Raw genomic sequence first — 15,690 nt, forward strand, 5'->3', positions numbered from 1 at the left:
AACATGGTTTGATTCCCATTGGTGCAAACTCAACTCTATTTTTACTTGTGTTCACCTTGATTATGCAAATTCAGAAGGAAATCCATGGCTTCGAAGCAGAATCGGAGCTCATGGCTTTGGGTGTAGCCGCGTGTAGAATTTGGGTTTCTGAAGTTTGCTTTTTCGAGTTAAAAAGCCCTAGGTAGAATCTTGGCCATCAAAGTAACATAGAAGCTAGGCCCGTACGTAAGAATTAGTACAAAGTAAGATATGATAATGTTTACCATTAATTAGAAAAATAGTCACATTTAAGCTATTATCAAGCTGCTAAGCCTGTGGGCACTTTTTAATAAAATCAGATTCTAGTTCACGGCTGTGATTTCTTTAAATAAATTCAAGGGTTAAAAATATGTCACGTCATCAAGGACATTAAAGCTGAAACTTAATGTCAATCATACTCGGTATTATGTCTAATATTAATGTTTTATTTATTAGGATTAAGATTTTTAGCATGTTTGTGTCTAATATTATATTACAATTCGCTATGACTTGGTGATTAAGATGTTTGAGGTGGTAAATGAACGGTTGATGTAAGCAATTGATTATGAAATTGTTCATATTTAAAACATGCAATTTGTCAATAGAGTGAGCTTGTTTTATTTTATGTCATGAGCTTATTAATTTTTTATAAGATTATTTCAATAAACAAATGCTTATATATGATTTTCTAAAAAATATACAATATTTGCATCGTATAACATGACCATAGATTGTGAGCTACTATTATACAGTTTTTGACTTTATGGTTACAAAGGTTTATGTTTATGTTTTTGACATTAAATCTCATGGTTGTTTTGTAACGGGTGAGTAATGCTTAAATAACGACTACAATCATTCTTGTATCCTCCTAAATTTGATGTGGATTTTAAAATCACCAATAGATCAAAATTTAAAATGATCATCTCAAATTTAACAATAATTTTAAAAGCCAAGTCACATTTGGGAGGACACAAAGATGACTTTAATCCTACTTCTAGCATTACTCATGGCGAACACATCATGTACAAATGGAGTCTTGATTACAATTTTATTAGCAGCATGAAATACCCGAGGTCGGATTTAGTTGGACATCCCAAATATGCTCTTAGTAACTTTTACTAAACATATGTCCCTTGTTATGGACCCTTCGTCTCCTTCCCCCAACTCTCTCTCGCTCTGAGAAACCCAAAAAACCTCATGCTCCTTCCTCCTCTACCTTATGCTTTAATCCCCTATTCCCCCTCCCCCTCCATTTTCCATCTTTTTTAAGGCTCCAACTACCTCTTTGTAGGCTCTACTTGCTTTATTGGAGGCCCTATCCATCGCCCTTAGCAATTTATTCAGTTTCAACAGCTCCATCGTCTCATCCTCCACTGCAGATCATCCGGTCTCTACTTTCTCTAGTCGTTCCCAGCGTCACATTTACCTCATTTTTTTAAGTTTTTGGATTTGGTTTTTTCAAAATCAGATTTGTTCAATTCAGGAAGTCTCACCCCTTGACGCGCCATTCCACCTTACTCCCGGGCCTCTTCGCTTCCAACCGCCACATAATCTTCTCTATTCAAGTACCAGGTGCCTGTGAATAGATCTCACTCACTGGTGTGTGTCCCACACGTGGCGACGTTTAGGGAGCTCTCCTTCGTGTGTGACACATCCCCTCCTCCCATCCACCACCTTCCACCTCTGTTGCCAGTTTCCAATTGACGCTTTTTAGCTCTTGGTGTCCACTGTCGGCGCATTGTCTACACGTGTCGGCGAGTGGCTTACACATGCCAATGGTTTTCAACCGTGTCCACGCTACCTTCCTCCACCTCGCCCTCCGCTGATACTGTTGTTGTTTGTATTTTTTGGTGCTTTCTTGTTGTCTTTCCATTCCTCTGTTTATTCATTTCTACTGTAGTTGTTACTCTACAAGTGTTTGGGTAGAGCTGAAGGGTATCTTTAAGGGTCATGATCTTATTTACACCCCATTCTCTTAGGGTTTGGACATGGTTGAAGAATCTTGAGACGGTCATACCCCTCCTCTTTCCTTGTTTAGCTGCCGAAATTTATGATCTTTGTGTCAATAATGTATAGGGCTACATTTGATGCATTCCCTCATTTTTTTATTTTTTTTTTATTATGTTTACTTTATCTTATTGTTGAATTGCCTGCCTTTTTTGTTGAAGTGCTATGCTTCTTTCTTTCTTTCTTTTTTTTTTTTTTTTTTCAAATCACAAATGACTAAATCCTGTAGATTTTAACGTTTTTATTTTTTCTTTCTTTTTTTCACATGGTAGAATAGATGTAGCTGCTTACATGCTATCCCCACATAGATGAAATAGCAACAGTATGCGATAATGAATTCGGAGTAATTTTAAATATTCAACTACCACGCAACTGGGTTGATATAGCAATGTCCATTAGCCTTTAGAATTTTTTTTTTTTTTTTAATAAAGGTCGATCTAATGGTTTGTGAGCACTAGGATGAAAGTTGAGTATGTAGCATTACTTATGAATTTATTCTGAGTTTTTATTGAACTACTTGTCGGAGTTGCTTCTAGTGCAAGACACTAGGAAAAATTATGACACTTTCAAACTGTGTTGTTTAAATTATTACAAAGATGACTTGTTATTCATCATTCACTCCCTAGTCACATAATGAGTTGTTTGCTCTCTCTCTCTCTCTCTCTCCATTATAAAGTAAACACCATTAGATACACTAACTTTAAATTCTGACGATGAAATTGAGAGGTTTCTTGTCCTCATTTTCTTCTATGTTTTCAAAAAGCTTGTATGATAATTCATTGAAAAGAGTAGGTTACTGCACATTAGTTCCACTTAAAGAGATTTTGGAAAGGAGTGGTTTACAATGTGGCTCTATCCTTCAAATAACTTTTGCAGGAAGTGACCATCCTGAAGATTCCAAGGAATTGGAGGGACCTCAATCCCTTTAGCTATTGAGCTAGACGTGAATGGTTCATCTATTTATTATTTTTGCAATTTTCAAAAGTCCACTCGATATAATTAGTCCATGTCTGCCCCCCCACCCCCCCTCCCACAACCAAAAAGAAAAATGCTAACAATACGAAATGATGGATGTAGGCTAGGGTCTGACCAAAACTACAAATCATTTAGGTCATTATGTTGAGGTAAAGGATTTCTGGCAAGAGCCACAAAATTGGTCCTACAGCATCTAAAAGCTGTTTATGGGAGAATTACCTTTTGAGATACTCCCTGGCAACAATGTCAACTCAATGATCAGTAAATAATGTGTATTCTTGATGTATATGCTAGTCCTATTTTTGCTTTATATTACAACTAGTTTTGAATTAGCAATGTACGCACAAGTATTCACTTCAAATGCTTATTTTCATTATGAATTGAAGTTGCAGTGTCTATTCTTGGATCAATCATTATTTAAAAAAATAATAATAATAAAAATTAAAAAATCAAAAATGATAGGCAATGCCACATTAGCCCAGTTGGATAATGGTATAGCATATTAGCATGTACCATTACTCCTAAAATAATATCGGTCAATCGTTTTATTTATAACAATAACAGTATATGTTATATAAAAAATCCACTGCTTATTTAAAAAAAAAAGAAAAAAAAAAAGAGAATTATATTCTAGAAATATTTTTATGAGATTTTGATCATTTGGGAAAAAAGAGACGAAACTACTTAATTGCTTAAGATGCGAGTTCTTCATTTGACTATCTTAATTGGGTATCTTATATAACTTAAGATCGAGTAATGCTAAATATTTTATTTTTATCATGTGGTTGTTCAACAATATCGACATAATACTCCAAATAAACTATTTAGTTTTTTATTATTATTATTTAACAAGAATTAATCCAATGATTAATTGTGAGCGTTACGTCAACATTGTTGGGCAAATTATAAGATAAATAATATATAATTACTCGATAGCAAAATTCTAGGAACACCCACTTTGTGCCCAATTACTCAAGGAAGAAAAGCGTCCTTTGTGATTAAGCACACAGAAGACATGGGAAAAACTCAACAGCCGCGTGAGAATATCGTGTGTGTGTGTATATATATATATATATATATAATTTAGTCTTTAAAATACGTGTATGAATTTTTTTTATTAACATGTGTTTTTTACATATTTTTCTAATAATATTAATAAAAAAAATGTGGTTTAAAAGATACATAACATTTGTAGAGATTGAATTGGTAACTGTACATATATAAGCTTATGATGAATTATATCTTATTAATTAAAAACAAAATTAAGGATTTATGGGCACAGACACATTCAGTCCAATGAAAGTGAGATGACAGAGTTGTAAATTGTTATTCTTTTTTTTTTTTTTTTCCATTTAGTTTCTACCTCTTCTTTTATTGCCAAAGACTTAGTAAGTCGATTGAGAATAAATATAGGCCCATGGACCCAAGTAACAAAGAGTCTCACTAGTCACCCTTAAGAATATTGCTGTTGCACACGTACAAGAGCCCAGTACCTGGCAACAGTCACCTCAGAATGAGCATTGCCTACACACCAAGACTCTCTCTCTCTCTCTCTCTCTCTCTCTCTCTATATATATATATATATATATAACCTACCTACCGCTAAGAACCTTTGTTGGCTTAATTACCAGGAGCTCTTTCGCAAAAATATGTAACAAGAGAAAGAGAAAGGAAAACCAGATGCCTAAAGTAAGATTCCGGTTGCTCTAAATTATCATATATGACTATTATAAATTGATGGAACTCCACGTAGTCATGATGATACCAAGTGCATAATATTGGACTCATCAATTTCAAAAGACTTTGTTGGATAAACATAAAATAATAATTTAGTGGTGAAACGTTAATTTATAATTACCAAATAGCTAGGAGTATAACTTATGGTAGATATGCCAAATTCCTATAACAACTTAATTAAGATCGATCTTTAATTTGTTTTCGAACTTAAATATTGTTTAGTGGAAAAACAAACATAATTTGTGTAGAAAGATGCATCCATTAGAAAATAATTAATAAAGGGAATTACTATCCTTAAATGTCCTTTAAAAACATGTTTCCCTAGTTAATATTTAACGTAAAAAGGTGAAAGTTTGTGTCCGTTCTTTGGGATGAAACCTCTAGTTAGTATATTAATAGACGTAAATGATTTTCATTAAATGATTTCTGTCAACTATTTTTTAAGGAATAATGACTAATGTTATCAAATTTAAGATGCATTAATCCACAAACTAATTAATTAATGACAAACTAAAGAAACGTTCCGTAATCGACATCCGATCCCCTCGTAATTTTTGTGGAATGTATCATCATATTGATAAATTAGAGGCTCGAGCTTTGGCCTATTCTAAATTTGTGACACATATTTGCTAAACCTTCTAGAAGCTCCAATGACTTGTTCTTATGGAAAAGAATGTCTTCAGTCTCCTTAATTAATTATTAACTTATTATAATGGGAATTACATAAAATAAACAAAAGTCTAAAGGCATTGCATAAGCATCGTCGTAAAACTCAAGAATAATATATATATATTAATGATTTATTTATTTACACGCATAACGAAAGTGACAAATAAATAATATCATAAACTCCAATAACAAAACATAATCATCTACCCTCTATCTCATAAGCAAATACAATCGCATCGTATGCGAGAATAAGAAGAATGATCATATATCACATACAAAAAAGAAAAAAAAAAAGAATAAATAATACCAAAAAAAAAAAAGTACGTAGTGCACTCAATCAAACATGAAGAAGGTCGGTCGATCAGAAATCGATATCGCACTTGGTACTCTCAAAAGCAACTGCTGAGTTTCCGGTGGAACTCAGAGGAACTTTCAGGTCGCACTTCACCTTAGGCTTCACCCGGCCGGTTTTCAACTTTCCGACCTTGAACCGGATCCGGAGATAGAGATTGACATCAACGCTGTAAACCCCAGCAATCTTCTCCGCATTGAACTGCGTGAGCTCATCACTTTCAAGCACAACTTGCTGCCCTGAAAACACGGCGCTCAAATAGCTCGTGTTCTTGTGCCCTTGGTAAAACGGCGTCAAGGTATCCACATCGAAACGCTGGTCGCCGTAGTACGCCCTGGCCTCGATGGTGTCGTAGTAGATTCCGATCTTCCTGTTGGGGTTTCTGACGGTGATGTTGACGGCAAGGTTATACTGCAGAGTGTTGTTGCCGGTTAAACTGAACTCCGTCAGCGAGGCGTCCGTGACGTAGAACTTGACGTTGGTGGGGCGGAAGATGAGCCAGAAGATGAGGACAGCAAGGCCAATGATGACAACGAGGGAGACTATGAGTTTCAAAAGGAAGCTAAAGAGGCAGCAGCAGCCGCACCCTCTGCCACGGCCATGGCGGTGGTAGGATTGGGTCGGCGGTGGGACTGCAGGGCCGTAGTAGGCACCGTTCAGGTGGGATTGTTTCTCTGCCATGGTTAATTAAAAGAAAGCAAGAGAAAATTTGTTGTGGAATGCTATAAGATGATGGGAGATATGAATTGCAGAAGAGCTCTTGTGCATGTATTTATAGGGTTGGAGAATGGAGAAGGAAAGTCTCGTTAGCCGCGTTACATGGTTTTTCATGAGCTTACGGCACGGCTGCATGAGAGAGAGCGCATGACGTCGGATTAGAAACAACGCGTTTGCTTTTGGAAGATTGAAATGGAAATGAAGGAATTGAAGTTTCCTGTTCACTTCCTACGAAATGTTGTGTGTGAAATTAGGAAGATTTTGCAGAACTCATTTTGATGCGCTGTACGCGTAGAAGTATGTCATGTTGGAATATTGGACCATTTTTTTTTTTATTTTGCTGAGCTGGAATGGGCCATGTCAACTCTTATCTTCATGCCCTTCTTGAATTAATTTAATTCATTTTTATGGCTGTATTTTAAAGGTAATTAATCCAATTAATTAACTCTTCGACCAGATCGTGAGACATGGACTTTATTTCATTTACAAAATAGAGGAGCCTTTTGCATTCCACTCTTTTATATTATAGGTGGATAATTTAGGAGTATTTATTTATTTATTTTCATACAAAAAAGTTCTTAATATATAATTATATATTTGCTATGGGATGTACCTAATTCCATCTAAAGTCATTGGTTTTAGTTATAAATTAAGAAAAAGAAATACAACACCAGAACGTGATGCGGGTAGATGGAAAAAGACATATGCATTTACCTTTTCCAATGGGCGATTGTTGATTAGTCGTTGCCTCGTTGGTAGGAAATAGGAATCACCCTTGTGAACGGTTGAGTTCAGCAATATGTCTGGTGTGCTATATATTCTCAGAGATAAGTCTCACACGTGGATAATGCAAGCTCGGATCTTTAGACTTAAGAGTATTCATAATAGAACAACCAAATATTACTTTTATTTAAAATGACTAATTAAATTTATAAAAAATCTTTTACATTAGATTAGTAAAAAAAAAAAAAATGTAAAATAGATATTTAATTGGAAGAGTAAAAAAATAAAAAATAAATAAATATAGCAGCACTTTTCAAATTAGCCATTTTATTTTTTATTCTTTCTCTCACCTATTTTTTCTTTTTCTTAAAACTTTTTTCACTTTAATTCTCAATAAAGAGTTAAAAAATAATATTTTAATAGAATAAATAGAAATATAGCTAATCGTATAAGATTTTGTAAATTGTAATACTTATCTACGCTCTTTATCATATGAATGAAAAGCGGAAAAAAAGTCGTATAAGATTTTGCATTTATGATGCAATTGCTACTTGGCCAAGAAATAAAAAAGGATGTAGCATGAATCAATTCGAGTGACTGAATTAATAAATGTACGGACCCAGACTAGTGGGGCGGAAGAGGAACTCGTGCAATAAAATGTCAAAACTGCATATGTAATGGGTAGCTTGAACGGACCGGATCCGGGGTCCCATAAGTCATTATATCGCCATCAAGACTTGACTATTTCACTATATATCATGCCGAAAACTAGAATTTCTCATAGTAACCATTCTCTTCTGGCGTAGATTCGAGTTGTATAATTCAAAGGGGTACGAGAAGTTTTGGGCAGGTTAACGTTTGGTCCAGTTCGGGGGCCTTAAGTTTTACGTCCCCCACGTAGCAACGACCAATGAACATGAAGTGGACAGCATTTAGACCGAAACAACCCAAGTTAAAAATAGATAGATAAACAGATGTGCCGCTTGAGACACGTGGCGCTACATAGTTGATTCTATTTATTATAGAGCCGCCGGATTTCCTTGTCCAACAGGATCACGATACTTTTTTTTTTTCCAAATTGATAACCACTCTATGTGGGATTGTGACTTACTGGTAGCTTAAATTTTATACTAACCCCATTTATTAATAATTTAATCAATAATATCCTAGGCGGCAGAACCCCCTCCTTCCGCTTCTATTCTTTTCTTTTCTCATCTCTTCTTTCTTCCGTTGTTTAGATATGTCGTTCTAACTCTCTACCGACTATAACGTTTTACTCACTGTTATTCCACCAAATTTGATGAGGTTTTTAGATCTATTTTTTTTATTCAAAATCAGATTTGTCTTTTTCTATCAATGACGTGTTAGCAACGTCATCACTCGTTTTTTGATTTTGTAGTTTCATTTTTTGCTTCTGAATAAAACAATTCTGCTATTGCTCTGGTTGTCATATGTGTTATCAAGTTCATGGATGAATTGTCATTGATAAAAGAGATAGCGACCATGGACGTTGTCGATTTATGTTGCACATCTATATACCGATTGTGATGATGACATTTTTAAGGTGTTATTTTGTAATAGCCCAAAAGACTACTGGGTATGTCATATATATTATTGGAGTTATAAAATTTTTGAGTTGTATTTTTGGCATTGTATGATGAAGCATTTTGCTTCGTATTAATTTTATGAAGATAACTCATTTGTTAAAACAATAATAATTTAATCAGTAAATTACTGAAATTCCAATCCACTTTTTACTAGGGCAAGATTACGACAACGGCTCGTTTCTAACTCATTGATGGCGTATCGATGATTTGTTCAACTGCTATATATGTAGGCTTATAAAATTGCTACGTGTCTTTTGCACGTTAGAAGCAAAAAGACAAACACCAACACATAATCACGCAATAGAGTTCATAGAGAGAAGAAAGAAAGAAACACCGAAATCTATATTTTATTTATTTACCAATGAAACTGACAAATAAACTCAATGACAAAAAACATATATATGCTCAAAAAAATAAAAAAAATAAAGACAAAGGTATGGTAGTTAACTAAATATACTAGAAAGAAAAACATCAAAGACCCAGTCAAACAAACATGTTTGAGGCCTGCTGTGATGATCAGAGATCCAAACTGCATTTGGTAGCCTCAAAGCTACCTGCCGATTTCCCATTAGTCAAAGGAACCTTTAACCCACACTTGATCTTCGGCTTGAACTTCCCAATCTTGATCCAACCCACCTTCGCCCGGATTTTAAGGTTGATCTTCAAATCGATACTGTAGATCCCATCGGTCGTCTCCGAATTGAAATTGGATTGCTCGCTAGTTCCCAGCAACACCACTTGTTGTCCATCGACTAGGGTGCTCAAGACACTCGTGTTCTTGTGCCCCTGGTAGAACGGCGTCAAATCCATCGTGTCAAATCTCTGGTCTTGGTAGTAAGAATTGGCTTGGATGGTGTCGTAGTATATCCCAATCCGCTTGTTGGGGTTTCTGACGGTGATGTTGAGCGCCATGTTGTAGTTGAGCGTGTTGTTGGCGGTGAAATTGAACTGCGTGAGAGAGGCGTCGGTGACGTGGAACTTGAGGTTGTTGGGGCGGAGGACGAGCCAGACAACGAGCGCGGCGAGGCCAATGATTATGAGGATAGTGAAGACGATTTTGAAAATGAGGCCGAAGATGCACTCGCAGAGGCAGCCGAAAAGGCACCCGCAGCAGCCGCAGCAGCCACTGCCACGGCCGTGGCGGTGGTAGGATTTGCGTGTCGGTGGGATTGAGGGGCCGTAGTAGGCACCATTCAGGGATTGCTTCTCTGCCATGTCTGATCGGAGGGTGGAAAATCAGAGAGAAAATCAAGTAGTGCTAGATATGTATCTGAACTAGAAAGAGGAGGCTTATATGTATATATATAGTATATATGTGGGTGTATATTGTATATATATATTGCCGAGGAATTGGAAAGCCGCGGTGTGTGGGTGTGGCTTAGGTAGGTTTTGTATAATTAACGCGTTTGCTTTGTAGGAAACTTCATCCCATGTGGGTGTCTTCTGTGTGAACCGATCAACTTCCGAATCCTTTCCCTTTGACTTCCGCATAGTTTCCTACTCCAGTTGGACGGTTTACACGTTCCTTTTTCCTCTCTTCTACAACGATGTACTACCACACTCATTTCTACGTAGGATGATGCATTATAAAATGATTAGTGCTAATCTTTTCCAACTACATTTTCACTCTTGCTTCACGGCTTGTTTTAATTGGCTTTTTCTTTTTTTTTTTCTCACACTTAAAAAATAAATTGTTAGCTATTTAAAACACACCACATCAACCCATGTGAAGTTGGTGTGAAAAAACTAGTATTAAACGTAGCATTATTTTTATTAAAAAAAAATACACTATTAAGGAGAATACTAAGTGTTCTACTGGTATTCTCATGGTCCTACATAGGCATTAGGGGACTGATGGGGCCAATTTTATTTTTTTTGTTTATTTAGAAAATAATATATACTTAAAACCAGGAGAACACTTAACATTTCATCTATTTTAAAGACCGAATCATGATTTTACCAACCATTAAATTACATTTTTGAAATAGCGTTTTTAGTAACTGTGATACAAGAGAAACAAAAAAAAAAACTTTTAGCATTATTCTCGGATCAAGGGCCTGGGCCTAAGTTCCTCTCCTTGCTTGGGCCGTAGGCCAAGATGAATGTTCTTGACATCTTTTGTTTAGAACATTTCTCTTGAGGTATATATATATATAGTCTTACGACTTACGTTCACTCTGAGCTGGAATAGTTAGTTACACGAGATGTATAGACTAGTTGGTTGAGTTGGAAACCGTTGTAATGAGCTACATAGAGTGTAAACGTAAATGTTGTACTTAGTTTACAGCTTTTCTGTTTCTAATTCTGTAAATTATGAGAATCCAAGAAATAATAAATTAGTTACTTTGAGAAAGCCGCGATCTCTAATAAATATTAAAGAGCAACTTCGAGATGGCTAGCATCGACTTAAAAAATACAGTAAATTGCATTTTAAAACGATATTTAATGTATATTTTCTTCATTAGCAAATGTTATTAAATAATACAAATAGTCCCAAGGTGATAGATATTTACAATGAATGAAACATTATCACTTAATTCTTAAATACTACTACTCATCGTCTCAAGTACTAGAGATAACTCTCTCAATTGCAAACTCCTATACCATTATCTAGATAATATCCCAAAGTATTAGGATCACAACAGTAATTTCTATTCTCTTCCTCATAATTTCTGCTTTCTTCAACTTGAATTCCAATATCTGTGAATTCTAAGTTATTATCCAATCACCACCAAAACCCAAAGAGGAAGGCCCTCAAGGCCACGCCGACGAGCACCGCGAAGAGGATTAGGAAGATAAGGCAAAAAATGCAACTGAAGGAGCACCCAGCGAGGCAGCTGCAACAGTCCCACCCACACTCTGCCATGCCTGATGGTCTGTCAGAGAAAGAAAATTGCTTGCTTTGTGAGTTGTAAGGATAGAGCAAAAACTAATTGTGGATTTATGTAGAAACCACACCCTTAACCAAAAATGGATTGGGCGCGCGGCTGTTAAAGCATCCAACAGTTGCATTTTATTTTTAATTTGTTTTGTTCTTATGATTTTGACCGTTGATTTAAAATGTGTTGCGTATGAACTGAAGCTCAATCAAAATCATCAAACTAGTTGTCTCCAGGCTAAAATAAAATAAATTAGAAAAAAAAAAAAAAAAAATTGCGGGAAGTTTATATATCCCTTTCAAACTAGCACCTAATTGATAATTTTTCCCTCAAATTTTTAATTATGACAATGTCTCCCTCAAACTATTAAAGCATTCTCAATGTCCCGCCAATGACAAAACTACCCTATGTAAAAAAAAAATACTAAAACTTCTAAAAAAAAAAACTAAAACTGAAAAGAAAAGAAAAGAAAAAAAATCCAAGGAATGGTCAAATATAAAAATAAAAAATTCCTTTTTATAAGAAAAAATTAAAAATTTTAGATTTTTTTATAAAAATTGAAAATTTTCGTTTTTATTTTTATTTTATAACTTTTTCAAATACAAAATTTAAAAAAAATAATCGTTTTTTTTTTTAAATAAAAATTTCCGTTTTAAAAAATAAAAATTAAAAAAAAAAATCGTTTTTTTAAATTAAAAAATAATTTTTTTTTAATTAAATTTTTTGTTTTAAAAAAATTAATTTTGTTTTTTTTTGTTTTTTTTTTTTTTTCGAATTTATAGAGGTATTTTTGTCTTATTGAAAAATATATAAGGACATTTTTATCTTTTTGCTAGTCTTAGGAGGACATTGACAATATTTTGGTAGTTTAAGAGACTGTCACAATTAAAAATTTTGAGAGAAAAATATTATCAATTAGGTGATAGTTTGAAAGTTTATGTGAATTTTACCCACTAAAATATTTAATTCTTTTACCAGCAAATCTTTATTTGTTCTTTTTTTTAATCACGTTTCTCGATGTACCAATGAGCTTCTAAATATATGGTTCGGCGGCTCTTAAAGCATCCAACAGTTGCATTTTATATTTGATTTGTTTTGTTCTTATGATTTTATGATTCTGACCTTGATTTAAAATGTGTTGCGTATGGTCTCCAAGGAGTAATTTAACTAGCTATGAATCACGCCTCATAAAGCAGAGATCACTAGTTCGAATCCTATTCTTCTTCTCTTATGTAGACATGTTAAAAAAAAACAAAAAAACAAAAAAGTAGTGTTGGGTATGAGCGGAAGCTCAATTAAAAATTTAAAATCATCAGACTAGTTGTCTCAAGGCTAGAATAAAATATTTAATTTTTTTTTTTTAACACTTCACTTTAGACCTCTGAATTACCATGTGATTTAACTTACTTCCGAACTTTAAAACCTATTAATTTGGACCCCTGAACTTTCAACTGCAGTCAATTTACCCTTCCATCAATTTTTGCCGTCAAAAACTCTAAAAAGACAAAATTACCCTTTAATTTTTTTTTATTTAATTTTTAATTTGAAATTAAGAGTAAATTTAAAAATTTATAAAAAATTCAAGGGTACAAATGTCATTATCTTATTTTTAAAGTTTAAAATCTGACGAATGAGTTCAAATTAACTGCAATTGAAAGTTTAAAATCCAAATTAAGAGATTTCAAAGTACAGAATATGTTTGGTAGCTCAAGGGTTTAAAATTAAGTTTCTCTTTAATTTTTTTACCAGCCAATCTTTATTTGTTTTTTTTTTTAACACGTTTCTCGATGTACCAATGAGCTTCTAACAAGGAGAAGTAAGTTGTGGTGCTGATTCCATGTCCCCAATTGTCACTTCTCAACTAAATAGACACAAGCTGACAACCACATGCCTGCCATCAAACAACGAAAGAGCTAATAAAAAGCCAAAACCAAACGGCTCCCACCGGTTGGTGATGCCCGAAACAAATTCCAAAGAACAATTTAGGAGAAAGGTAAACCCTTTTGGTGAATTTTTAATCAATGTCAATTTCATTTATTCCATTCTCTTTGCAACGTATAAGAATCTTTTATGTATCTAATTAATAGTGGTGTCAATTTGTCTTCTTGGGTAATTTTGTATTGTGTTAAAAATTATCCCTAGATCAATTTAATTAAACATTTAAGACTCTTCAATTATAGCTCTTTTAATTTTGTATTGAGTTTATTCAAATGACAGCCCTAGTGGCTAGTAATTAGCACTTAAATACAATTTATTAAAAGATTGTACTTAGATTTGAGGATTTATATTAAAAGATTTAAATTGCCTAATGTAACGTATGGAAAGACAAATATGGTAGAAATCTCAGCGCCTTAGGAAACACGCAAAATCTTTTTTTAATTCCCGATAAGAAGGTGTCACTTTTAATCCATTAGGAATCCTTTATTTATGTCCCTACAGGCAGGCGCATCATGCGTGTGCAGAGCACGGAATCAGTCGAGCACATGCGCAGTGCGCAACGGTCATATTTGTGTGGGTAGTACAACCCAAAGGGCTAACTCATCTTCTCGACGTCTTGATTTGCGAGGAGTAACACGTGTATCAATCTGAGTGACCCTCTACAGAGAGACTGTTATGTGATTCGCCAAGAACAGAACATAAAAAAACAACGAATCAATGCGTTGTTGAATGAAAGCAACCCACCACCAAATACCAAATTCATCATCAGGAGCCGGAAAATTGTGAAACAGCCACTAAAACTTTTTTATATATGTACGGAAACCCAACATGGAAAAAAGATTATAAAATATTAATAACGCTAAAAAATAATAATTAAAGAATAACAAAAACATGGGAAAAAGGCTCGATCAATGGAAGAAGATCCGCCGGAAGATTGATCAGAAAGCGAAGCTGCACTTGGTAGACTCAAACGTTGCAGGTGATGATGTGGCATTAGACTTGAGAGGAACGTTTAAGCCACACTTGATCTTGGGCTTGAAGTGGCCGACCTTGAACCAACCCACCTTGAATCTGATCCGAAGTTTCAGCTTCAGAGTAATACCGAAAATCCCAGCGGACTTATCCGAATCGAAGTTGGAGACCTCTGTGGCGCCCAGCGTGACCAATTGCTGCCCCTTGAAGACGGGGCTGAGAACGGACGTGTTCTTGTGACCCTGGTAAAACGGCGCCGGAGTCTCGGTGTCGAATCGCTGGCCCTGGTAGTAAGCGTTGGCCTCGATGCTGTCGTAGTAGATGCCGATGCGCTTGTTGGGGTTCCTGACGGAGATGTTGAGGGCAAGGTTGTAGTGGAGCGTGTTGTCGGCGGTGGAGAAGTTGAACTGGGTGAGCGAGGCGTCGGTGACGCGGAACTTGACCTCGTTAGGGCGGAAGAGGAGCCAGAAGACGAAGCCCACCAACGCCACGATGACGAGGAGCGTGAAGAGGATTTGGAAGATGAGGCTCAGAAGGCAACTGAAGAGACACCCACAGAGGCAGCTGCAACACCCGCACCCACCTTTCGATCCCATTCTTAAAATTGCTTGATTGCTTTGTGAGTTGTGAGGAAAAAGGGCAAAAGGGAAAAAACCAATCGCTGATTTATGTTCTAGTGTAGAAAAGAGGGCTCGGAAGTTTATATATATATATAGCCTTATAGGAGCCAGGGGGGGGTTTCCGGTAACGGTAAGCCGCGTTGTGCGTGTTATAACTTATAATTTCAATAGGAGAAGGATTTTGGCACGACCGCGTGAGATTGTAACTGTGTGTGTCCTTTGTGAACCTCCCAAGATGTTTCCTGCCCCGGGTAACGCACCAATAAGCCAATTGAATTAAATTTTGGTGACCTAATTCAATTATAACTTGGGTTTATTTCACCAGAAAAATGCCCAAAATAAGAAATTCTACAACTAAATTATGCTGTCCATAAATGCATGTCATTCGTCATTCCAGCTAAGATCTGAAATTAAATAAATTATTTCATCCAAGCATGTCAATAGAGCAATGTGTCACAGCATAGCAGTAAAATGAT

The 15,690-nt window shown here is 35.3% G+C and overlaps 3 protein-coding genes across 3 annotated transcripts; all 3 read right to left on the reverse strand.

The window, feature by feature from the left end:
• Positions 1-5,602: 5,602 nt before the first annotated feature.
• On the reverse strand, positions 5,603-6,484 carry LOC132161728 (NDR1/HIN1-like protein 3). Its single transcript, XM_059571912.1, has one exon. The coding sequence runs from the start codon at positions 6,437-6,439 to the stop codon at positions 5,768-5,770; it is 672 nt and encodes a 223-aa protein (XP_059427895.1). The 5' UTR covers positions 6,440-6,484; the 3' UTR covers positions 5,603-5,767.
• A 2,663-nt stretch (positions 6,485-9,147) lies between these two features.
• LOC132192200 (NDR1/HIN1-like protein 3) lies at positions 9,148-10,365 on the reverse strand. Its single transcript, XM_059607464.1, has one exon. The coding sequence runs from the start codon at positions 10,018-10,020 to the stop codon at positions 9,322-9,324; it is 699 nt and encodes a 232-aa protein (XP_059463447.1). The 5' UTR covers positions 10,021-10,365; the 3' UTR covers positions 9,148-9,321.
• Positions 10,366-14,387: 4,022 nt separating this feature from the next.
• On the reverse strand, positions 14,388-15,319 carry LOC132161737 (NDR1/HIN1-like protein 10). Its single transcript, XM_059571920.1, has one exon. It carries the CDS (start codon positions 15,188-15,190, stop codon positions 14,561-14,563), a length of 630 nt encoding a protein of 209 aa, XP_059427903.1. The 5' UTR covers positions 15,191-15,319; the 3' UTR covers positions 14,388-14,560.
• Between the last annotated feature and the right edge of the window lie 371 nt (positions 15,320-15,690).

This window comes from Corylus avellana, chromosome ca9 (assembly GCF_901000735.1).
Source record: "Corylus avellana chromosome ca9, CavTom2PMs-1.0".
Lineage (NCBI taxonomy): Eukaryota > Viridiplantae > Streptophyta > Magnoliopsida > Fagales > Betulaceae > Corylus > Corylus avellana.